General features: G+C 40.4%; 2 protein-coding genes across 7 annotated transcripts in view; one reads left to right on the top strand and one right to left on the bottom strand.

The window, feature by feature from the left end:
* The window catches only part of Ctnna3 (catenin alpha 3), a 1,349,586-nt gene that overhangs the window by 786,592 nt on the left and 538,400 nt on the right, over positions 1-24,594 (bottom strand). The window lies entirely within an intron of this gene.
* Lrrtm3 (leucine rich repeat transmembrane neuronal 3) overlaps positions 9,733-24,594 on the top strand; it is a 43,494-nt gene continuing 28,632 nt past the window's right edge. The window contains exon 1 of the mRNA XM_059243832.1: positions 9,733-9,878. Within this exon, the coding sequence (XP_059099815.1) occupies positions 9,733-9,878 (146 nt within the window). The remainder of the gene's footprint in view (positions 9,879-24,594) is intronic.

Genomic DNA, 24,594 nt, shown 5'->3' on the forward strand with positions numbered 1-24,594 from the left:
TAAATTTCTTGAATAAGTTTAGACCTTGAAAGAAAAATGCGTGAATTTAAAATGATTTTACTGAAAGTATATCCACTAAAAATAGACACACTTATTTAAAAATGGACATCAAAGTTAGTTCTGTAGCTTATACATTTCATCATGTCTTGACTAAAAAATAAGTGAGGCATCCTCACAAATAATTAGACAAATATTCAGAAAAATTAAAACGCAATATTTCTCAAGAGGTGAAGGTGATTGGACAGTTTATGTTTTAAAAACAATACCACATCTCAAGCCACAAATAAATGACTGGTGAGCCAACGTCCTTTCCATCAAGCAAAAGAAATCAAAATTCTATCAGGTAACAATTCCTTATTAGTTAATTAGCTTTGCTTGTTTGTTGTGGTACCAAGAAACTGAAACTAGGTTTTCTGACATGCTAGGCAAGTACTCTCACACAACTACATATCCTTGGCCTTCATTTTCACTGTCTTTTGAGACAGGGTCTCACTCATTTACCCAGGCTAATATTGAGCTACTCGCTTTGCAGTCTAGGTGAGCATTGACTTTGCAGTTCCCCTTCTCGGCCTCCCAAGTACCTGGATTACAGGTCTTCCACCATGCTTAGTTTCCAGCAGTCTTCCCAGCCCTTCCTTCCTTTCTCTTCTTCCTCTTCCTCCTCTTTTTTTTTTCTTTCTTGGTTTTCTGAGACAGGGTCTCAAGCAGCCCAGGCTGGTCTTGACCTAGCTCTGTAGCCAACAAGGACCCTGAATGTCTCCATCTTCCATCTCTACTTGCCCACCCTTCTTTATTACAGACATCCCCCTGCTGCAAATATTTCTGCTTAGCATCAGTTATCCATAAAGATACACAAAATGGATCAGTTTTTTTTAACACTTGTGCTTGCAAAACATGCAAGAACAGTGAATTCAAATACAACAAAAATTTCTATTAAAGTTTTAAGACAAAGGGGACAGATGAACAACATTAAGTGAAAAATCAGTGATGCAATGCTTTCTCTGCCTTGGACTCTTCCCAATGTAGCAACTACAGAATGGGCTGTCAGATCAGAGAATTCACCAACAGCCAATATCTAATGGGTGTTATGAGATAACCACAAATTCTCCAGCACTTGGGAGAATCAACTTTGAATAAGCGATCATTCTATCACTTTCTGTGATAAATTTAATGTATCTCTGATTCTGTCAAATTGGTTTTTACTTGCATTAAAAAAACAAATTCACAATAAATTATGTGTACAACTGAAGTACTTTCTACACTAGCACTCCACGAGGCTCAACTGGCACATATTGGAAACCCTACCAGCCAAACTGGTTTTGTTTTATGAAATTTCAAATTTAAAACCAAGTCCTTCTGTGACATGCTTTCCCAATTCTATCCACCTGACAGGTAAGCTCCCACCTAACTCCCAGATCCTAGTCCTCATGATCCTTCATTTACTAGAGAAGCAGTTTCCTGATTTTGTTCTTCACACAAATTATCTCACTTAATCCATACCGTGGGTGTTAGCAACCATATTTATGTATCAGCAGGCAAGAGCAAAAGAGGTTAAGATGCTCCCAATCTCACAGCTGTTAACTATCAACAGCAAGACTCTAATCAAGATCTTTCTCATTTTAGAACTCAGAATCTTAATCCCTGTCCGCCATCCTCCCCTGAGTTGGCATAATTTAAGACGCCACATTCTCTTTTTCAACCCATCTTTTCCCATTCAGACTTACATAATCCTGATTAAAGGATTCAGATATAGAGTTGGCCATGTCTTTCTCTCTCCTGTATCATTTTCTCTTGCCCAGTCAGCTACATAAAAGTCAATTCTTAAAGAAGAAATCAAAGTTCCATTTTTTTCCTTGAAGTCTCACCTTGCCTTGACTGGGATTTTACTAGCCAATTCTGGGTGTCTGTGAATATGTGCTTTCTTTCTCTTTGGGGATTCTTCTCTTTGGAAGGCTAGGTTAGGTGATGTCTCATAAAAACAAGATGCCAAGTACCTGAACTGGACTAAACATGCAATCATTTTGAGGCAGCAAGAAAAGCTGTCAGATACTTGTCTGTTATAGAAACAGGTAGGAAATTATGTGTGGATGGTTCCTAGACTGAGAGTCTAAAGAAGCTGTAAGGGGGTTGGAGAGTCCTGAAGCTAAAGTCAGACAGTGAGAGGGTCTGTGTATTCCAGAACTAGGTGTGTGTTAGCATAGCTGCAATTCTCGGCCATGGCCTGGGAGAGTCTTGGCATGGTGAAGGCACATACATGGAAAAAGCACCGCAGAGCACCTCAGCTGGAAACCCTGGCCAATTACCATCCCCATAACTGAAGGGCCTTCGGGTGGTATTTACATGGCTACAAAAAAAGAACATTGCCATTTACGAATTCTCACATCAAGAAAGCAATGAAACCTCTTTGCATCATTTTTCAAGGATGGCACTGTTACAGGGAATAAATGGGGCAAATACATGAACATGCTTGCAGGAATTAACACCCCATTGCAATCCAACAAACCAGATTGTGGGTTCTTTTGACTCTTTATTGGTTCCATGTATATACCTACATATATAAACAGTCAACATCTTCTCTAATCCTTGAATCACATGGAAGATGACACTCAGTAAGGTAGCAATGTAAACACTTTCAAATAATGAAATTGTGCGCTGTACTCACCCTGTGCTGTATACACATATACACATGTGTTTGTATCTGTGTGTATGTGTATGCATGTGTGTGTGAGCATGGGGGAGTGTTTCTGGGGGGAGTGGTGATAGTTAATCTTCATTCTCAACTTGACTGGATTTAGAATCACCTATCAGGCACACCTCTGAGTGTGTTTATAAGAGTTTTCTGGGCAGGTTTAACTGGGGAAGGAAGACACATCCTGGATGTGGGCAGTATCATCCATACCCTGGGGTCCTGAACTGACTACGGAGGATAAAGTGAGCTGACCACTAGCATGCATCTCTCTCTTCTCCCCAACTATGGATACAATGTGACCAGCCACCTCATGCCCTGCCAACAGGCTGTCCCTGCTATATTCAGCTGATACCTTTCTTCAGCCATAAACCAAAATAAAACCACTGTCTCCTAAGCTGCTTCTTGCCAGGAAGAAGAAGAGCAGCAACAATGACATGTAAGTAAATCTTCTATCCACCTACACTTATTAATAGAACATCATTTCAATTTCTCAGTTCAGATCTTTAAAAGTATTTATATTAAATTTCATATTTTGTCTTTAAACCAATTTCCTCCTGGTTGTACTAAGGTACATAATTTGTTTCATTTTTGCCCTCCCCCCTCAAAAAAAGATACTTGTATAAGTGAAGGAACTGAAGCAGAGGTTCTCAACCTATGGGTCTTGATTCCCATAGGGGTGGAATATCAGATACCCTTGGTATCAGTTATTTACGTTATGATTCATAAAACAATCACATGTTCATTCAATAGTCATTTAAAACTATACGCTGCCACATAGTGTGATTTCTGGACTGTGTGGAAGAGTTGTCTTTGTTTTGTAAGGACCAGGCTAACTTCTGAAGTGATTGTACCATATTGACTCCACTTCCTCCCTAGGAGTTCCCGGCAGCTTTTAGGGCCAGCTATTCTAATAGGTGTGTAGTGGTATATCATGTTGTTTCAACATGTGTTTCTTGATGTGAAAAAAAATGAATATTTGCCTCCTGTATATCCTCTTTGGTGAAATATCTCCAGAAGGTGTTTGGACATTTTTAAAATTGGGTTGTTTCTTATTATTAAAGTTCGTTATATGTTTGAATAAAAAACCCTTATTAATTTTTTGACAAAAAAAACCCTGTATGCTGACTTCCATACTGGATAAGCTAACATAGATTCTGCTCCTTGCCTTCGTTCCTCTTGCATTTTAGCAAGGATTATATATGCAAATGTGGTAATTGCACAGTACTAGAAGAACAAATGCAGGGTGTAGTGAGAGTCTCCCAGAGGAAGACACAGGTGCAGCAGGAGGGTCAGCAATGACTTGCTGGACGTCATGACGCCAAAGCCTAATGGAGGAGAAGTTTGGAAGATGAAGATGGGAAAGGGTCCTCTAAACTGAGGAACATTCTAGAACACTGGACAACCAAGGACAGTGGGATGAAGAAGAGATCGACAGATGTTTCATATTAATACAAGAGGAGGGGAAGAGGTTGGAAAGCTGTAGACAATAGGAGAACTGTGAGCGTAATGGCTACATAACTCTCCCAAAGGGATATAGACTCGTGGAATAGTCTTATCACACTTAGCAAAGTATCACTGTTTCTTTGTCCCAATTGCTATTAATCGCTGATTTAAGAAATTAATAAACCAAGGGAGGGGAGGAATGGAAGAAGTGGAAGAAGGAGGTAGGGAAGGGAAGTAGAGGAAAGGGAAGAAGGGAGAGGAGAAAGGGAAAAAAAGGGAGGAGAGGACTAAATATACACTAAAACAGGGAAAATGTAAAGCTGACCGTTGAGAGTCATTCAAGAACACTCAATTACCATATAAATCAGGCTTTCCTGTTAAAACTTGTTGTTCTAAGCCTTGGCTGATTCCATCTATCTAAATATTCAATGTCTGCTTTCATTACCACACTATATGGAAGGTGGCATTCAGTAAGGTGGCAATGTAATAGCTTCTGAGCTCTGTCCTGGTCCCATATTGCAGACCAGAAGATTAAAATGTCATTTGATCCACAAGCATTGAGATATTCTCATTAGCATCTATCTCAGTGCCTGAGGCATAGCAATGAGAGTAATGCAATTATTGAGGAGGATGGATGATCAAAGTAGCAATCAGCCCCTGGCCTGGAGACCATCACTGCTGAGGGACCCCATGGATCAGAAGAACCCCCACAATATACAAGTATACTCAACGTTTTATGTTCAGCCTAAACTCTGAGTTGTTATTCTGTGGCATGTGCCTAAAGATTATGTTTTGTGCCCATTGGCTGATTATGATAAATCCCAAAAGATTATGTCAGGCAGGACCAAGTTTTGAAGGTAAATTCACACTGTGCCTTCAGTCTCTTGGGATAGCTCTGTATAATTTGTAGTCATTATTAGCCTTCCTCTGGAAGAAAAAGGAAACACTTTCCTGCTCTCCCTAGTGTTCATTGGCGAAAGAGTTGGATAGGAGTTCAAATGTGCCACAAACTAGCTGCAGTCTGCATTCCTGAGAACGCCACTTTGAAAACTTGTTGGGAAAGAAAATAAAATTTGAATTAGTAAAACTGAAAACTAAGATTGGTTTAGACCAAATAACGAAGCATAAAAGTTAGTGAGATCCCTAGATCTTACAGGAACCTGAATAAAAATGAGATAAAGAACTTTTATAAAACGTGTTCACTTTGAATTTGATTTTCAAAACCTGGCAAAACAGGCAATGCCTAATAGTCTCTAGTGTTCCCAAATGTCAGTATTTTAAAATGTCTCTGCCCACATCATACAACATGGACAACTTTTTGTACACATATATAATCATGAAAGCCATTATTTAAAAAAAAATACTTGTCTTTAATACACCTGCAGCCATCAAGACAGATAAACGAATACACCACTCTCCTGTGGCACTGGGCTGGTGGTAAGTATTGTAAAGCCATTTTAAAATGATAGAAATCTTATTACTGATAATGATACATTCTTTAGTTACTTGACTTCTGGTAAGCATTCCTTCTGATGTCCATTTTCCTGTAAATAAGCAAATATACTGAAATTTGACTCCCTAACTAGCAGCTGTTGGACTCTCTTGCTGACCTGGCTGTCTTGAGGAAAAGAACTGTCAATCACAGCTGGCCAGATTTACCCTGATGCTAGCATGGCTCTGTGGAACCCTCTATGGAAAATACACACACACACACACACACACACACACACACAGTGAAAGTAATTGTTCCTTCTCTTGAAGGTATAGTCTCAGAGAGGACTATTTCAAAGTGTTTGTACTGGATTTTTTATTATCACAAGTCTTGACTATAGTAGATGACCTTACAACCATTTTTAACCCAAAACAGGGGTAGGTCAGTTTCCTTAGCCTAGAAGAAGTATAATGACAGGGACAAAAGGTACAATGATGTCATTGGTACAAATACAAACCTCCACTTGCAAGTTCTTCTTCCTACCTCCTTACTAGCCACCTAGTTTAAATGAGACATCCTGCCTGCTCTCAATCTAACTTTGCATAAACCCTGCCAAGTGAGGATTTGGAGTAACGTCTACTTATTATTCTGAGGATATCCTCACCACTAAAGGGCCTTAGCTCCAAATGTAACGCATACCCAAAGATTTCAAAACACACAGAGGAGCAGGATACAGTGTGGAATCGAGGGGGTGCTTCTCTTGAGGAGCTCATTTGCATAGAAAGCACACATTTTCACTTGCATTGTGTTTCCTTGAAATGGACAGGGGCTCTAGGAATTAGCTCCAATCCTAAGGCTAGCCCCTACCTGTAATTCACCTGTGCCTGCTGATGTTTAGCATCATCTGAAGAACCATTATCAGTGCTTCCTGTGAAGCCAGGACCAGTTAGGAGAGAGGGGAGATGGCTGCCTGGCAACACTATGTACCATTCACCCACGAGACAGTTACTTATAATGCTCCTTGGGAAGTAAGAAGGAAATGCTTTTTTAAAAATAATTCCAGTAAAGGCACAAAACTACACAGAGAAACCCTGTCTCGAAAAACCAAAATAAATAAATAAATAGATGAATAAATAAATAAATTTAGATTTTCTTTTTCTGGCAGAATGACCAATCTCAAGTTACTGACTCTTGAAACTCAGTTTTGAGTCACTTCGATTTATTCAACATTATGTATTTTGTCTTAAACTAGAGAATAAGGAGTTCCAGCCCAATGTGATTTTTTAGATCATACCAAGAAGTGTGAGAAAATGTATTCCAATTTATACCCAAACTTAAGCCAGAGATGAAGAAGGTTTGCTTATAATCCAGGACAATATGAATATATAATATGTAAGTTTTAGAAATTTTAAGATTAAAAGGCTTGCACAATTAATGGGACTAGCAGTTTGGATAATTTCCCCTGCTACAAAAAGTAATAGATTCAATAGCAGATAAAGAAAATATGGTTGAAGAAATCCCTGGTTGTTCCCCCCAGCCACTAGTTTTCTAATTTCAGGAAAGGATGAGCAGAGGCTTAGATAAACTCAATGAGGACAGAATCGCCACCCCCACTCCCACTGTACCTTCATTTTATTTCTCCTTTCTGTGAACACACATTTTGAACTTAATGTCAAATCCAATCTGCCACATTTTTGCTCTGTGTATCTGCTGGAGTCTTTTGTCCCTTAAAATTCAGATATATCTGCTAAATCTTTTTTAGAATACAACAGAGCTCTGAATCCTCCTCACAGCAGCCTCAACACCCACAATTGGAAAAAGGCACCCCAGTCATAAAAATGTGCAAAACAGAATAGAATGCACCATTTCACAAGCTTCCCAGTAATTCTAAATGTTTGTAAGTTCCCTTTCTCCATATTGTGCTTCCAGTATTCAAAACAAATTAAACCATCATTCAGTCACTCTGCTAGGGAGAAGAGAAGACCAAGACTGGGCAGGAACCAAGGGCTTCCTTTTTCTTCCTTTTCTTACCATCAATGTGGGATGCTAAGTAGAGCTGTCCTCTGCTGTCCAGAGCCATTTGGGTTTTACTGGATTTGAGGAGCAACTGTGGTCAAGGCTGTCACATCTCTGACTCCTCCAATAGTCAGCCCCCTCTCTCATAACCCAAGCTGCCCCTGGCTTTATCCTGGTGAACTGTTCCAGTAGCCTGGCAGACCAACAAAGAGCGGTGGCCTGACATGAGATTTAGTGGGAAACCCACTGACAAAATTCTGCACTGAATGCCATCCTGTGAATCTACTATAACTTCCATGACTTTCACGTGGGGTGGGTTGGGGCGATTCCAAGGAGAAACATAGCAGAAACAACACTGATGCTAAATGCAGTATAGTGGCACCTACATGTTCTTCAACAGCATGTCAATAGCCATATCAGTGTAGAAGTACATGGTTTTGAACAAAAACTCTTCATTAAGAACAAAGCTAAGGCCCTGGAGATGGTAGGCCACTCTACCTTCTCAACAGTTCAATGATGGAAGAATACACTGTGCCCAATTCACAGAAACTTGCTCACAGAATTGACTCACCAAAACCCTCAGGTGAAAATGGCAGTTTCCAGAATTTGAACCCAAAGCTGTCTGGCTCTAACCCTTGTAATCAATACTGTGCAAGCTCTTCCTCATCGTGGCAGTAATAGACTGATGTAGAGCAGAATACAGCACCCAACATCCACTGGCTTGAACCCATGAACTTTGTTGAGTCGCCAGTAAAGAGACTATAGAATTTCCTCCTTTTAAAAGAACAAGCGAAGATGCTATCTTTAGAAGTCTCAACACTCATGCTAAGATTTCTAAGCCACAGGCCTCACACTGTCAATGTGTGCTAGAAATGTTAAGTGTAAACACCACAAGATCGTCAACATAACTCCATGGAAAACGAGAGCTTAGTGGTTGTATAAAGCAAAGTAGAGCTTTCCCGGTCCATGACACATGTATTCATTCTTTTCAGCTCACTTTCCCGTGCACTAGCACTTGCTTAGTACCTTTCTGAGGTCTGTGGTGTGTGCAGGGATATACACTCTTCTTATCCTGAAAGTGACCTAATAGAAGAGATAAGACAAATGACCATGAAGACCTACTTAATGGCACCAACCAGGTATGCATGGGCCAACTGTGGACAATCAATGGACTGGCAGGGCAGCATAGAGAACAATCACTTCAGGTTTGTTGACTGGGGATCTCTAAGGATAGAAAGAGGCAGAAGAGACCCTGAAAATAACTGTGCCTAGCTAGACCTGAGCAAAGCTCTTTTAGGGGAACTTTCAGTTTAGAGATGAAAATTTCAAGTTTAGTATTCATGCTAGAGATTAGCAATGGATAAGCTCAGCCATGGAGCCTGTAGTAAAACTTTATGACACATTCTGAGGAATCCAGGGCTTTTGATAAGCAATGGGTACCCGAGGGTAAAAGTTGTGGCGCCATGAGCTCTGTGAGGAGAGCAGGGTTTCCAGAGGGTGACTGACAGCCATGTCCAGGCTGTATTGTGGATGTCAGAGAACTGAGCCAGGGAGCCAGACTGGAGGATGTCTTCAAGGGATGGATAATGAGGTGATGAAGTCCAGAGGAGATAAACGAAGAGAGTGAAGTGACAGTGTGTCAGGGATGATGTTCTGTGTTTAGTAGGTCTTCTTCCCTCTGTCTCCTCCTAAGCCCACGTTCCAAGGTTAGTTCTTGACTGTTGTCTAATAAGTAAGAGATTCTCATCACTCCCTTTCTTCCTGTCCCCTTCCTCCTCCTTTCCTCCTCCTCTTCTCCCCCTCTCCTCTCTTTTCTTCTTCTTCCTCTGTCTCCTACCTCTTTCTCTTTCTCCGTCTCTCTCTGCCTCCCTCTGTCTCTGTCTCTGTCTCTCTGTGTGTGTGTGTGTGTGTGTGTGTGTGTGTGTGTGTGTGTGTGTGTGTTTTCTGCTGTGGAGAACTAGAAGCCATGTCCCTTTTCCATGATGCAGAGTCACGAAAGGGGGCGACTCCCAGGTCACTGCTTGAAGGAGTCTGAACACTCAGCAGGCTTTGCCAGGGCAAAATCTCAGCTTGTCTATGGTGAGCTGTTGATATTTACTGTGTTTGTTACTCAAATACAGCCTAATCTCTTCTTACTTGAACAAAGATAATCATGTCAGAATTGATAACTATGCTCGTGGACTTTGATGACCCTAGAGCTCTGGAAGCATGTCGGAGAAATAGGTATGAGAAAGAAATCACCAGTGACTTAAAGAATGGCGCCGATGTACTATGTTTAGAAAATACTGGCCGTGCAATGTGAGGAAATCCAGTGATCTGTCCATTGCTTTCATTAGCATCAGTTATTTTAATCATAATCTTATGTTAAGTTGTCAACAAAACAGAATTTGTCTTCATCACAGCAGCATCACCCTCAATAACAGCAGTTTTCCTAAAAGGTGAAATCAGAATTTAGTAAAATCTATACATGTATTTATTGTCCTGAAGAAATCTCTGTCTTTATAACAGAAAGAAATTAGAGGTTCTAAAGCAGTGGTTCTCAGCTTTCCTAATGCTGTGACCCTTTAACACAATTCCTCATGTTGTGGTGACCCTAACCATAAAACTATTTTGTTGTTGCTTCATAACTGTAATCTTGCTACTGTTGTTTATCATAATACAAATATCCAATATGCAGGATATGAAAAGGGTCACTGGATCCCCCAGGTTGAGAACCACTATTCTAGAGAGATAGCTCAGTTGTTAAGAGTACTTTCTGCTCTTGCAGAGGGCCCGAGGTTCAGCGCCCAGGACTCATATGGAGGCTCACAAACGTCTGTAGCTCCATTTCCAAGGAGTACCACTCGCTCTCCCGGCCTCTGAAGCCACTCATACCCATAAAATAATTTGAAAGAAGAAAGAAGAAACAGAGTGGGAGAAAGCTCTAAAAGATTTCTCTCAAGTGTCAGCAGGCTGGCTACAGCAAGTGTTGAGTTAATGAGCTGAGTTCCATTCTGCTTTCTCTTCTCTCTACATCAGCCTTGGAGACACTTTAAAGCAATGTCCTAGGCTACCTCCTGGCGAACATTTTAACATTCATTGTAATTCCCAATTGTGGTATTCATAGGTGTTTCAGCTTCTGTGGTCTCTACAAGAATGTAACCAGCATGGAAATAACACAAGAGGTAGCTTATGGAAGCTCAGTTCCAATATTACTCAGACTCATGGATTGGAATGCACACATGACATCAAGCCATTTGTTACACAGTCCTCCAACACAAAAAGTCAGAGAAACAGGAGTATATGCAATAACCTGTTGAGTCTGCAGTGACTGTATACAGTTTCTATAGGCAAGAGTTTCAGGCCTAAGTTCTGTGTCACATACCTTGTGTGATGGTTTATTCTTACCCACTACACCAACTTAGCAAAAACTCAGCCTTTGGCTCCAGTTGACAAGTAAGGACTCATCACACACACACACACACACACACACACACACACACACACACACTTCCAGAGAGCTCTGCACCAAGAAGTATATTAAAATAACGTTAGATTTTGGCTGTTTGTCGTCTGACATGCTGGCCTCATTCTCAGGGTTTTGCAGTATTCTCCAAGGAAGGGTGAGGACACTGATTATCAATTCTCTTTTGTCAAAGAAAAGACCCCCATAAGATCCCCAGCAAGATCAAAAGTGGAATATGTAACAATAGAGCAGAATAAACCAAATCACTCATAGGGAAAGTAAACTCTTGACCTTGGTTGCTTCAGAACTCAGCGTTAATCAATAAAGCAGATTTGGACAAGAACAACCAGACAAGATATGATTTTAAAAGTTTTATCTGCAAACCACATTTCAGAATGCATCTTTATTTTTGACAAGGAACTAGCCTGAAATAACTCTCGGAGCCCTGTCGAGCAGCTTCCTTGGGTTGTAGAGCAATGCCAAATACCCACAGGGACTCTATGCTACATTAGGCCACTGGCATCCTCCATGAGAACACCTACAGATTCTCTACATAGGACACGGATATGAAAATGCCATGTGTATAGCAAAATATTTAGCAGCAGCATGCCACTTTGGATGGCATTTAAATCATCTTCCTGGGGTTTTTTTGTGGAGGATAATGAAGGGGTGGAGACTTCATTACACTAATCCTGATCAGCCAAACCCCCAAATGTACCTCATGTGGTCATAGAAACTATTTGTTTTAATTTAAAATTAATTAAGCTTGAGATGGAGTTAAAAAAAAGGAGTGGCCCTAGAGCTTTAATTGCAGACACTGGGTACAACACAAAGACAGGCATCCCAATGCTTCAGCCTTGAATTTCTGCCACGAAAACCATTAATCAATTCGAAGAGAGAGCTTGCACACTTCACTGCCTGCACTCAGCCCCATCTGCTAAGTGCATCATTGCCAATACATTGTCCAGTGTGCCAATGACATGAGGCATGGGTGGTTCTTACAGAGCATGCAGGATGCCTGCATACTTCCACCAAAACAATGTGGTGTCATCTGATCTTCAGGAGGAATTATCCACCTGAAAACAACGCCATGAATTTTAACACTTGCTTGTCCCTCTCTTATGGCTTTAAAACATCTACTACATGACCTCCTCAACGCAAGATAAAGTTTGAGTTTAGGCTTAAAATTTGGAGGGTCAATGATTATCATTGTAATATACATACATGTGTAGGCATATTGTGGGTGTAGAGAGGACCTGGGAAGAGTTCCAGGGAGGGTGTCTGGGAGTGGCTAGATATAGGAAAAGGAGGGAGGAAAGTGATATAATTCTATTTCAATTAATATCATCCTCAAAAAATTAATGAGTAAAAAAATAAAACATTTGACAAAATGAAAAATAGGTTCAAAACAAATGCATCAACTGTATATTGAGAAAATTTAGACAATTTATCATGAGTATAAATAAAAACTAATAGATAAGAATGCATGTAAAAACAAAGTTTCAATAATGGGCTTTAGAACTATTTTAACTTTAGTTCAGTGGATCTCAACCTTCCTAATGCTGCAGCCCTTTAATATAGATCCTCATGTTGTGGTGACCAATGATAAAATCGTTTTCATTGCTACTTCACAACTATAATTTAAGACTGTTATGAATCATAATGTAAATATCTGTGATTTTCTATGATCTTAGGAGACTCCTGCAAAAGGATCAGGGTTGCAACCCATAGGTTAAGAACTGCTGGACGCCGGGCGGTGGTGGCGCACACCTTTAATCCCAGCACTCGGAGGCAGAGGCAGGCGGATCTCTGTGAGTTTGAGGCCAGCCTGGGCTATAAAGTGAGTTCCAGGAAAGGTGTCAAAGCTACACAGAGAAACCCTGTCTTAAAAAAAAAAAAAAAAAAGTACTGCTGGTCTAATTGATTTAGTGAGTAAGAGGTAAAATTTCTAGTCTAATCAGTTGGTTTCAACAAGATAAGAAGAGTACCTGGAGGCTCTTTAAGTTCCCAAACACAAAGGCAACATGCAGCCTCCTTGACTGAGTCCATCGGAATCTCTGGCTGGTACCTGAAATCAGTGGTTTATCTTAACCACTCTTGGTAATTCTATCATATAGATAGGCTTGAGAACTACTAACTTGAAGAGTGAGGTTCCATTTTGTAAGAGTTATTGCTTCTATTCTAGAATCTCTGTGCTATACTAAAAAAAAAACTATTTCTAAATTGATAAGTGAGGAAATGTGACTTATAAGAGTGTTCTGGTTTCATGAATGTTGCTCTAATAAAATAACCCAGCAAAAAAAAACAACACAGGGGAAAGAAGGGTAGTTTGGCTTACAGGTTCAAGTTATAGCCTGTCATTTAAGGGAAGTTAAGGTAGGATTTTAAGCAATTAGTCACATCACATCTAAGGTCAACAGCAGAGTAAGAATCACACCCTTCCCTGCTTGCTTCTTTCACTTTCATACACTTCAGAGCCTCGCCTAGGGAATGGCATTGCCCACAGTGGGCTGGCTCTTCCCAGGTCTACTTTCTGATGAACCATCAAGACAATCCTCCACAGACATTTTCACATGCAATTCTGATCTCGATGACCCCTCATTTAGGCTCTTTCCTTGGGGCTGGAGAGATAGCTCAGCAGTTAAGAGCACTGGTTGCTCTTCCAGGGGACCCGGGTCCAATTCACTTCCCAGCACCTGCATGGCAGCTCACAGTCATCTGTAACTTCAGTCCCAGTGGCTCCTCCACTCTACTCTGGCCTCTATGGGCACTGTACCCATGTGGTGAGCACTCATGCATGCAGGCAAAACACACATAGAAATATTTTTAAAGCCATCCCAAGGCTAGAGAGATGGCTTGCTGTGGGATGTATGGCAAATGTGTTGCTGATTAATCAATAAAACACTGATTGGCCGTTGGCTAGGCAGGAAGTATAGGCGGGGCAAGGAGGAGAATAAAGCTGGGAAGTGGAAGGCTGAGTCAGAGAGACACTGCCAGCCACCACGATGAGAAACAGCTTGTGAAGATGCCGGTAAGCCACGAGCCATGTGGGAAAGTATAGATTAAAGGAAATGGATTAATTTAAGCTGTAAGAACAGTTAGCAAGAAACCTGCCACGGCCATACAGTTTGTAACCAATATAAGTCTCTGTGTTTACTTGATTGGGTCTGAGGCTGTGGGACTGGCAGGTGAGAGAGATTTGCCCTGACCGTGGGCCAGGCAGGAAAACTCTAGCAACAATGGCTCATAAGTTAAGAACACATATTACACTTCCACAGGACCTGAGTTCAATCCCCAGCAGTCATATCAGGTGGGTGGCTAACAAAACTCCTTGTAACTCCAGCTCATGGAGGAATCCAGCTCTTCTAGTGTATGCGGGCACCTACACACATGTGCACACATACACATAATCTTAAAAAAATAATGTTTTTTTAAAGACTGTCTTCCCAGTTGGTTCTAGGTTATGTCAAGTTGATATTTAAAACTAGCACACAAAGTATGAAAAGTTCTCCCTCGGGCATCTAGCTTCTATACAGTAGAGGAAGGGCTCAGATCCAGGACCTGAAACTAACTGACCTTTTCACTATGATACACTGCATTCTCTGGGCTGGATCAAGGTGCAAATAGATGATGGCTATGTCAAATCTTTCAACAGTTTGAACAGCTGTTCGTCCACCAAAGTATCTTCACAAAAAATAAGGAAACCAGATAAGAAAATATGGTACCCCTTGTTGTCTTCTTGGGAAGAGTTTTTTGTTTCTCTTTCTTTCTTAATTTTTTTCTCCATGTTCTTCCAATAGATGCATATGTAAACATTCTTTGACCATTTGTACATGTATAATGCATTCTGATGACACTACCTGCCCCACTTTCTCTTAGTCCCATTCCAGCCACCAATCCCTCTTTCTCCCAACAAGTTTATCTTCTACTTTTATGCTCTTCATTCTAGGTTTCCAAAGAAACATAACAAAGCAATGGATTATGTTATGTTTTATCATAGCATTGGCATGTATGTACATTTTTGGTTTTGTTATAGTATTGTCATGTACATGCAACAATCTGCTCTGTTCCTATGGTGCATGAGTCTACTATAATAACAAGAAAAGACATGTGAGAGAAAGCAGGAAGAGAATCTACCTGTGCCATCCTCTTTTTTTTCTTAATTCCACAAAACATGAAAAGTGATGTTTCTCGCTTGTAAGAAGAAAAAAATTAAACCTAGGTTTAAATAGCTGTGAAATCTAATATAAAGCCTACCCAGTAGATGTCAGAGCCAAGCAGAGCCCCACAACCCCTGCCTGTGAGACCATAATAGCCCAACAGCTAAGAGAAGAACCCCACTACTCCTCCCTCCAACTGGAACAATGAGAAGATGTGTCGATATTCCCCCCAGGGTGCAAAAAGTAACAGACTTTGCCTTGAGGATAAGCGCCAGGCCCACAAAACCAGTTAAAACCAGAAAGCAATAGAACCCGGGCCCAAACTCCAAGAAACAGCTACCAAACCTATCCCAACACAAGGAAGAAATCCTCAGGCCAGACAGGCAGGCTGAAGTTTTGTATGACATCACTATTAGTCCAGAAGTGGGCACCAGGTGTCTCTTCCCAAAGACTGAACGAGTCTCTGTGGCTGTGACATACAGGGCATTGCAGTCTAACATCAGCTTTGACATCCAACCGACTATCTCCACCACACATTCCTTCATTTCAAGCACAGATATCTACAAGATGGTCCTTGTGGATGGAAAAAAAAAAAACATAGACTACTCTGGATACCAGGCTGAGACCTCCACTCCATAAGTACTCAAATTCAGTCTGGATCATCGCCAGCAGAGTTTGGACCTTGGTATACCCTTGACTGGTGCTGGTCCTTGGAGCTGTAAGACTCAGAAGTGACCCATCCTTAGTATAGTTTTGGTGGCCAGGAGTGTGCCTTCACCAATACTACCCTGATTTTCTCAGAAATCATGGTATAGAGAAAGCTTCTATTCACTGTAGGTAGGTTAGGGTAGAATAATAGGCCTTTGCTTTGGACCTGCTCAGGTCCAATGCTGAAAACTACTCTGATATGACCCTAATGGTACCCACCTGCATTTGGGCCTGTGGGTGGAGCCTCTGGAAGAACCTGAGTGTCAGGCTGAGACATGACTATAGTCTATTTTGATCTTCTGCTCTAGGCAGCATCACTATACCTGATTATAGGATCAGAAGTAGATAAACCATAGTGGTATAGGTCTTGGACCTAACCTGCTTCTCCACTGCTGTGATGACCTCAGTAGGATAGTTTGGGGTTTGAAATAACACAGAATTACATAGGAAACAAAATCTCCATCTCACACAGGAATTCTGACCAGAGATCAGAGACTATAGTCAGGCATCTGGTTCGATTATGACCCCAGGGATAAGTGTGAAGAGACAATATATTTTTAGATATCCTCCAGATCACCTTGAAAAGACACCAACAGCAAATATGGGCTTGAATCACCCTCTATCCATAAAATAAGAGCCCTATATCAAGAGAAAACACATGGGAAACCCTGATTTGTAGGTCCATTAAGGAATTAAAGAGCAAAAGTACTAGATAAAAGGTTTTTATTTTTTGTGTTATATATAATTTATAGATATTAAGTAAATCCTTGGGGGAAATATGACACTTCTGAAGATTTTGTATTTTGTAGAACTGTTTGCAAATTTCAGTATGTCTTATATCAGTATGTTTAGCTTACCTAAATCCAATGTTTCCTCAAAAGAAAGTGTATAATTTTGTAATAAAATAGAAATAACAGAATTTATATAATGTTCTACAATATACCTAGATATACATAAAATTGAAAATCTGTATGCTTCCTCATTGTGTCTGCTTCAAAATTTTGTTTGTAGTTATTACCAAGTATGCTTTACAATGACTTCTCAAATTAAAGAATTATTTGACTTGGCTAGTTCAAAATGTATTTGTGGGGCTGTACAGACTAATTTCACAAAAGGATCCTGGTTCAATTCCCAGCCCCTTCATGGAGGCAAACAACCATCTGTAACCCCAGTTCAAAGGGGATCTAATGCCCTCTTCTGGCCTCTACAGGCAATGTATGCACATGGTGCACAGACGTACATGCATGCAAAACACCTATACACATAAAAAAGTAATAAAAGAAATCTAAAGCACGAAAATAAAGTGTTGTTAACAGAAAAGCATTGGAGTGTTATATGTGTATATGGTAGTGGGTCAAGAAGGCTGTGGGTGCTCATGATTATGTATGTGTCAGCACGCATGTGTGTTTACATCTCTAATAGAGTCTGTCAAGTCAATTTAATATGTAGTGCAAGTCCTTGTCTGCTGAACAACCTTGTGTGAGCCTATTTTCTTTTTGTTTGTTTGTTTTGTTTTTCCAGACAGGGGTTCTCTGTGTAGCTTTGGCGCCTTTCCTGGAACTCACTCTGTAGCCAAGGCTGGCCTCGAACTCACAGAGATCCACCTGCCTCTGCCTCTCGAGTGCTGGGATTAAAGGCGTGCGCCGCCGCCGCCGCCGCCGCCGCCGCCGCCGCCACCACCACCACCACCAGGCTATGCAAACCTATTTTCTAAAGCCAGCAACAGGTATCACATGGTAATAGTGATTCTTGTGTGATGAGCTATATTAGAGACTGTGCTTTCTCTGCAAGCTAATATATATATATATATAAAATTATATATGTGTGTGTGCAATTTATATATAATTTATTGATTATAGTAACTAGTTAAAGTTGTGAGACTATTCCTTACTTGGTGTACACAATTTGGATCTTGGTTTTCCCCTTCTGAGATACTCAGGCCTCTGCCTAGAGAAACCCAAACAAACACATTATCATGAAGTCAGGATATTAGTCTTGACTATTAAGCTTCATATGCTTTCCATAGAAACTCACACATGACTCAAGACTTCTTACATAAAGCAGCTTATAATCTTTGCGAGTTAAACTTGGAAAATTGTAATTCTAATTATAGTGCTATAAAGGTTCTGAAATTCTAGATGTGCAGGCACAAACTGAGTCCAACTACTGAGACTGGAATAACTATCTAATCCTAGATTCCCGGGCAATGCTACACAATGAGAATCCTGAGCACTTTCAGGGACCCATGACCTTACCTGAGGGTCCAGATTCAACACCTGGATAGGCGAATTCATGGGTGGAGAATTTAAAATAGGTAATTGAAGGAAACTCCATGAGCTTCAAGGGAACAGTGAGCGTGGCATGAATCTGCAGACTTGTCCTCACTGTGAAAAATGTCAGAGAGGTGACAGCATATGATGTCCATGACTAGGTCTTCGTGAAGTGCCAGCTACCAAATCAAATGGACATTTCGAGAATCTCAAGGAAACATGCAAGTAACTGATGAGAAATTGAGGCTGTCCAATAGCTACGACTGAACCACTTTGGAGGCATATCTTCCAGGCCTTGCCAAGCCTTTGCATGGTGAATCCCATATAGTACATTAAATGCAACATAATGAGAGTCGCCAAGCCGGGACCATCAGCTAAACCATTTTCAAATTCCATATGCAAGAGAAATGATGAGATAATAAGTGTTATTATTATATGCCAATAATTTGGGAGCAATCTGTTACATAGAAGAATAAGTAATACAGAGGAATAAGAAATGAAGGGGTCAGGGACAATAAAGACTCAGATAATACAACTCAATGACACACTGAAACAACCATCCTACATCCCAGGAGCTATCAAAAGGGTTGGTTGTGGGTAGCTACATAAGGACGTATGATAGGGAAAAGAAAGGGCAGGAAGGGCCACAAACTATTTGCAATCGCTCCCTCTCAAAGGAGCAAAAAATCAAGAATGATTGGTTTGAGGGTGAATTCATTTTCCCAGGTTATTACAGAATTTGACAGCACTCCACATGACATACGAAAGGGCACCCAAGCTCCTGAAGCAATAATGCGTCATCTGAAGTCAAGTCATTTACTCACTGGAGAGATATGACTATTGTTTCACAGAGGGTCAAAAGACATCCCTCACTGTGTGGAAATAGAAAGCAGCAAAGCTGAAGTCATTTGCAGCAAAGAATGTATTTCTGTAACTGGAGTAGATTCAAAAATAAACAACCATTTTTGAACGTACGATACTCAAGCATCCAAACAGTACTACTGTTAAAGTACTTCTGCTATTTTCCATAGTTTAATGAGATAGTTTATGAAACTATGTGCTATTAACATGGACTACATTAATTACAGACTAATAATCACATGTAATACCCTTTATCTATTAACCGTTAAGCAGCATGCTATTTATAACTTAACCTGGAACTATTCTTACTACTACAAATACAGATTTCAGTTGTCTTTGTTCAGGTTTTCAGTCAAGCCCCCTCTGAGTCCCATATACTATGTTGTAATGTGTCTGTTAGGAAAACATCAGGGGAGATGGCAGGATACACTGATTTTGTTCTTGACAGTAAATCACCTCCCTAGGTAACTGTTCTTAGAATAAAGCCACCAGCTGGGTGGCCAGGTTCTGCACCAAGAAAAGGTTGTATTTTAGCCCTCTTGTGAATTCAGTATAAACTTAAAAATCACAAGAAGGAGGAAAAATACAATAAGCCCCTGGTGAAAAGAGGATAATAGAAGTTTGTTTTTTTTTTTTTAAAAAAAAAAAAAAAGGAAATAATTTGGGCAAGCTTGTTTTTAGTTTTTGTTTTTGTTTTTTATTTTGTTTTGTGGTTGTTGTTGTTTTGCAATATACTTTTGGCATTGCAATTATATTGTAAGAGGCTTATATTGCCTCAAGAAAATTAACATGTCGCACCAAGGACTGCTAATCCAATCTGTTTTTCCAACTGGACAATAGGACTTTCTTCACTTCATCATTTGTAACATGCTCCTGTTCAAAAACATGCAGAAATGACCGTACCAGATTTCCCAAAGGTTAGAAGAAAAAAGTAATGGCTCCCTGTTTTGTTTTGCTTATCACCATAGCCTCATAGCCTCTAAACATTTTTTTAGCATGAACCAAAAATAGATGCAAGGTAGGAGTGTTTAAAAAAAATACCGTAAATGAAATGTAGAGGGTAAAAATTAACTTTAAAAACTAAAAAATATAATGACTTCTAGAGAATACTATAAAAATTGTTTATGTTCCTTTACCTGGAGTCTTCTGGCTCATTTGCAAACTCTGCATTCTTGGTTCTTCGCTATGATGCACTGGTGACCTCAGAAAGGATGAATGGATGAATGGAACAAGTCTGATCCCTTGAGCAGTGACATCATTGGGTCACTGTAATGTCTATTTTGTAGTCAACCCTCTTTACTAGTCTCAAGCCCTGGCCCCTACCTTCATCACATCACATCCCGGGGACCTTGCTTTTGGCTCTGTCTTTCAGGCTTGCAGACACAAAGACTTGCTCCACTCTGCCTAAAGGTGCTTGTCTAACGACCATGGTATTTACACCTCCTTGTTCTCCATCAGCGTATTGAAAATACTCTCATGACCAGTCTCTTTCTCTCTCCCTCTGTGAGCATCCTAAACTAATCATCAGCTTCAACAGGCACTAGCTGTCAACAGGTAGATTTTATAGGAAGGCTGGAATCCCCACCCATCCTTTATCCATCCACATCTGCTATTTCCTTCCATTCAAGTTCTCATGAATTGTTAGACTGCCCATCTTTGATGTCAAGTCTGAGCTGCAGCATTTTACTTAGCTAATGTGAAATGATGAAATTAAATGAAAGATTTCCTTTGGTGGAAAATAAAATAAAAATAAATTAAAAATCTTCCCCCTTTGTTCCACTGAACTTCAAATCAAATCAATTCTGAGGTAAATCATACACATATGCACACATACTCATATATGTACACATACACACACGTTTGCATATTTATGTGTATAAAGACATACACACAAATATATACATACACACATATGCACATACATGCATACACACACTTGGTCTCTCTCCACATGAACATATCAAGATTAGCTCTTAAGAGTTTCTTATCGGTGTTGGGGATTTAGCTAAATGGTAGAGCACTTGCCTAGCAATCACAAGGCCATGAGTTCGGTCCTCAGCTCAAAAAAAAAAAAAAGAGTTTCTTATCTACCTGATGATATGCTCTTAAGAACTCAGCAAAATCTATCTCAAAATAAACTGCTGTCTAAAAAGCAACAGGGGCCTTTCCATATACATGGTTCTATTTTTTGAAAGTCTACTAATGCTTTAATCAAGACAAAAGACCTAGTGCTATAGAGGAAAAGCAAAGGAAATAAAGTTTCATGATTGCTTTGGATAATGCTACATACAACTATTTTCTTGGTACCTAGACATCAACAATCAATGTGTGCAAACTCCCCTTAAACCCCAAAATACATCAGGGACCAACGTCCCTGGGGAATAAAAACCAATAGCCAGATCAAGCTGTCTTCACTTCAGCAGGTTACTGCCGTCATCTATGTGAGACTCCTTTGCTTGCCTACAGCATGTGTTGTCCCTAAATTCTCATGGCTCCACTAAACTGAATTTGTACCTATAACTTCACTCTGACCAATTTTTAGAGCTAGAATTCACTAAATATGCCACCACCATACAAAACCAAATGCAAATAAAAAAAAATGGGAGAGAGCGGAGGGAAGAGGAATAAGAGGAGAGGAGAGGAGAGGATGGACAATATAAGATGAGAAGAGAAGGGAAGAGAGAAGAGGAGGGGAGGGGAGAAAGGGGGAAGGAGAAGAGAGGAAGAGGAAGAGAGGGGAAGGAAGGGAGGGGAGATGAGAGGAAAAAAGAAAAGAGAGGAGAAAAGAAGAGGAAAGGAGAGGAAGAGAAGGAAGGGAAGGGGAGGGGAGGGGAAGGGAGGGGAGGGGGAGAAGACTATGAATAAGGCTATGAACTAGGAAGTTCCTAGGATAGGGAAGTGTTTTGCAGATACAGTATCAGGAATGGGACCTCTGGGATAAACCAAAGGTACTCCAGAGATGTTTGTGACTTCTAGAACCTAAGAATCTACAGGGAAAGAGATTTTTTTTGCCATTACAGGTACAGACTTTAGTATTGGGAACTTTCCCTGGGTTATATAGGCAGATCCACTTTGACTGGGTTGCTCCTTAAAGATGAAAGACCTTCCAAGTCTGTGGTGACAGAAAGATATAACTATGGGAAGAAGGTCAGGGAAATGACAATCTAAGATCATTAAGATACTCCCTTACTGGAGAACTTGTAGTTCCCATGCAAAAAGTGGAGAAAAGCCTCAAGAACCTACAAGTGGCTCTGTGGCCACCGGCCATAGAGTAAGATGGGTCCTACAGCTTACGGATTGTAAGGCACTATCGCTGTAAGAGAGGAGAAGACACAGAAGGGAAAAGGCTCGGCAGTTTCTGAGGACCAATCAATGACAAACAGGACCTAAACAGAAACAATGTGAAGCAGAGCTTAGCCCTGCCTACATGATTCTAGCCTCCTGCCTCCCAGGCTGGACTCTGCTCTAAGAACAGTATGATGACAAACTTGGGGTGTTAAGAAACTAGAGTATGGTGACTTCTAGATTGGCATCGTCTACTTAGATAGACTTGCAGCGCCCATCAGGCTGTGGAGAAAATTTCTGCCTTTCTTCTGTTGCTTGGTTTTGTCATCGTACATTTATCCAAAACCCACAGAATGTACACCACCAGGAATTCTGGGAAACAAAGACGTGTCACAATAGATCTATGGTTTGTAAGAAAGGCATTCGAGATGTTGGCGATGGGGAAACTATGCAAGCACATTATAAATTGAAAAATTGTTCTCCCACTCGGGTTTTGCTGTGAACTTAAAACTGATCCAAAATGTAAATACCTGTTCTTGAAAGTTTTTTTTAAAGTGTATTGTAGTTCCTAAGTAGATAGTTTCTCAGAGGTATCAGGTATAGCAAGAAAAAGAAAAAGATTAGAAATAAAAGATCAATTTGAAGGTAGAATTCTTAGATTTTGTGATGAATAAGACATGCACATGAGTGAATGAAGGGAAGGAACTGAAGACTGGCTTTGTGTGTGAAGTCTCCACAAATGGACCACATGATGACATCACTCACAGAGATAAGGTTAGGGGAAACAAAGGTCTGAGTACCATCTTGGAAGCCAGAATGTCCCTTTTGAATATATTTGGTTTAAAATATCCCAGAGGCATTTAAGTAGGAATTTCAGTAGATCAATGTGTGAATGAATCTGGAATGTGGAGCTCAACAGGAAGAGAAATGTACTTGAGAATAGTCAAGTGACATGCGGCGTTGGAGACATTCGATGAAGTGATATCAGCTAAGAAGATTAAGTATGAAAGATAATTGAGATGACATGAGGAGAGAAAAGGAAGAAAGCTTTAGAGGCAAGACAAGAAGTTCAGGAATCCATTAGAAAATCAGAGTAATGAAAAGGAGACCGTGGAATCGTTTTGTTTTTTTTTTCTTTTTCTAAAGTTTATTTTTATTATTTTTCTTTCATTCCTAACATTATAATTACATCGTTTCTCCCTTCCCTTTTCCACCTCCATCCCCACAAACCCTTTCTTACTCCCTTTCAAACTCACGTCCTTTTTCATGAATTGTTGTGAAAATATATATAAATGTATACATGCCTACTTCTATACTTCTAAATATGATCTCTATAACGTTACCTGTACATACGTTTCAGAGCTGACAATTTGGTGTTGAATAACCAATTGGTGTGCTCTTCCCTGGAGAAGACAATGTCTCCCATTCTTAGCTTTCCTTAGCTGCCTGTAGTTCTATGTATAGGGTGGAGGCCTCATGGGCTTTTCCCCAATCCACTTTGGCATGTTTATTGGTAGTGTCCTTGTTCAGCTCATGTTTAGGCAGTCATGTTGGTGAGACTTCATTCAGTGTAGCTTCTGATATTACTAGAAGACTCAGTCTCACAGCAAACTCCCTGATCCTCTGGCCCTTACATTCGTTTTATCCCCTCTTCCGCAGCATTCCCTGGGCCACAGGTGCAGGAGTGATATCTTAGACATCTAGAGGAAGAGTGTTTCAAAATGAAGTAGCAGGTAACAACTACTGAGAGAAAGTTAAGAGGGGAGGAAATGTTGGCTGTTAGGTTGGCAGTGAGAGATCTTTTACAAGAAAGTTCAAGAATGCAATGGGGAAAAAAGACTGGAAATGTTACACGTGAATGGTACATGAGGAACTGGGGCTGATGCAAACAGAATAAACATCCCAAACTGAGGAGATCAGAGATGAGGGCTGTGATTGACAGAAGGCCCAAGGGATTCCTTTCTTCCTCTGATGGAAGATGTTGGCTACTCCAAGAGTTCTCTAAGAAATGTTTCTGGAGGGAAAGTGACAATCATGATGCAGATGAAAATGAGAGTGAATTCCTATGAAGGAGCACGGACATGACAATCAGAGCACACACCTCATTTCTGGAAGCAATCTCTGCCAGTCCCCAAGTGACCTCTGCCATCTCCATCACAAGACATAGGTTCATATCCAGACCAATATTCGTTTCAATGTCTGGTCAGTGAAATTATTATTGTTGAAATCCTTGGCCAGGAAGTGACTTGCCCGAGTGGAATCATACTTTTGATTGAGCTCTGGCC

Source organism: Peromyscus eremicus, chromosome 16_21 (genome assembly GCF_949786415.1).
Source record: "Peromyscus eremicus chromosome 16_21, PerEre_H2_v1, whole genome shotgun sequence".
NCBI classification, from domain to species: domain Eukaryota; kingdom Metazoa; phylum Chordata; class Mammalia; order Rodentia; family Cricetidae; genus Peromyscus; species Peromyscus eremicus.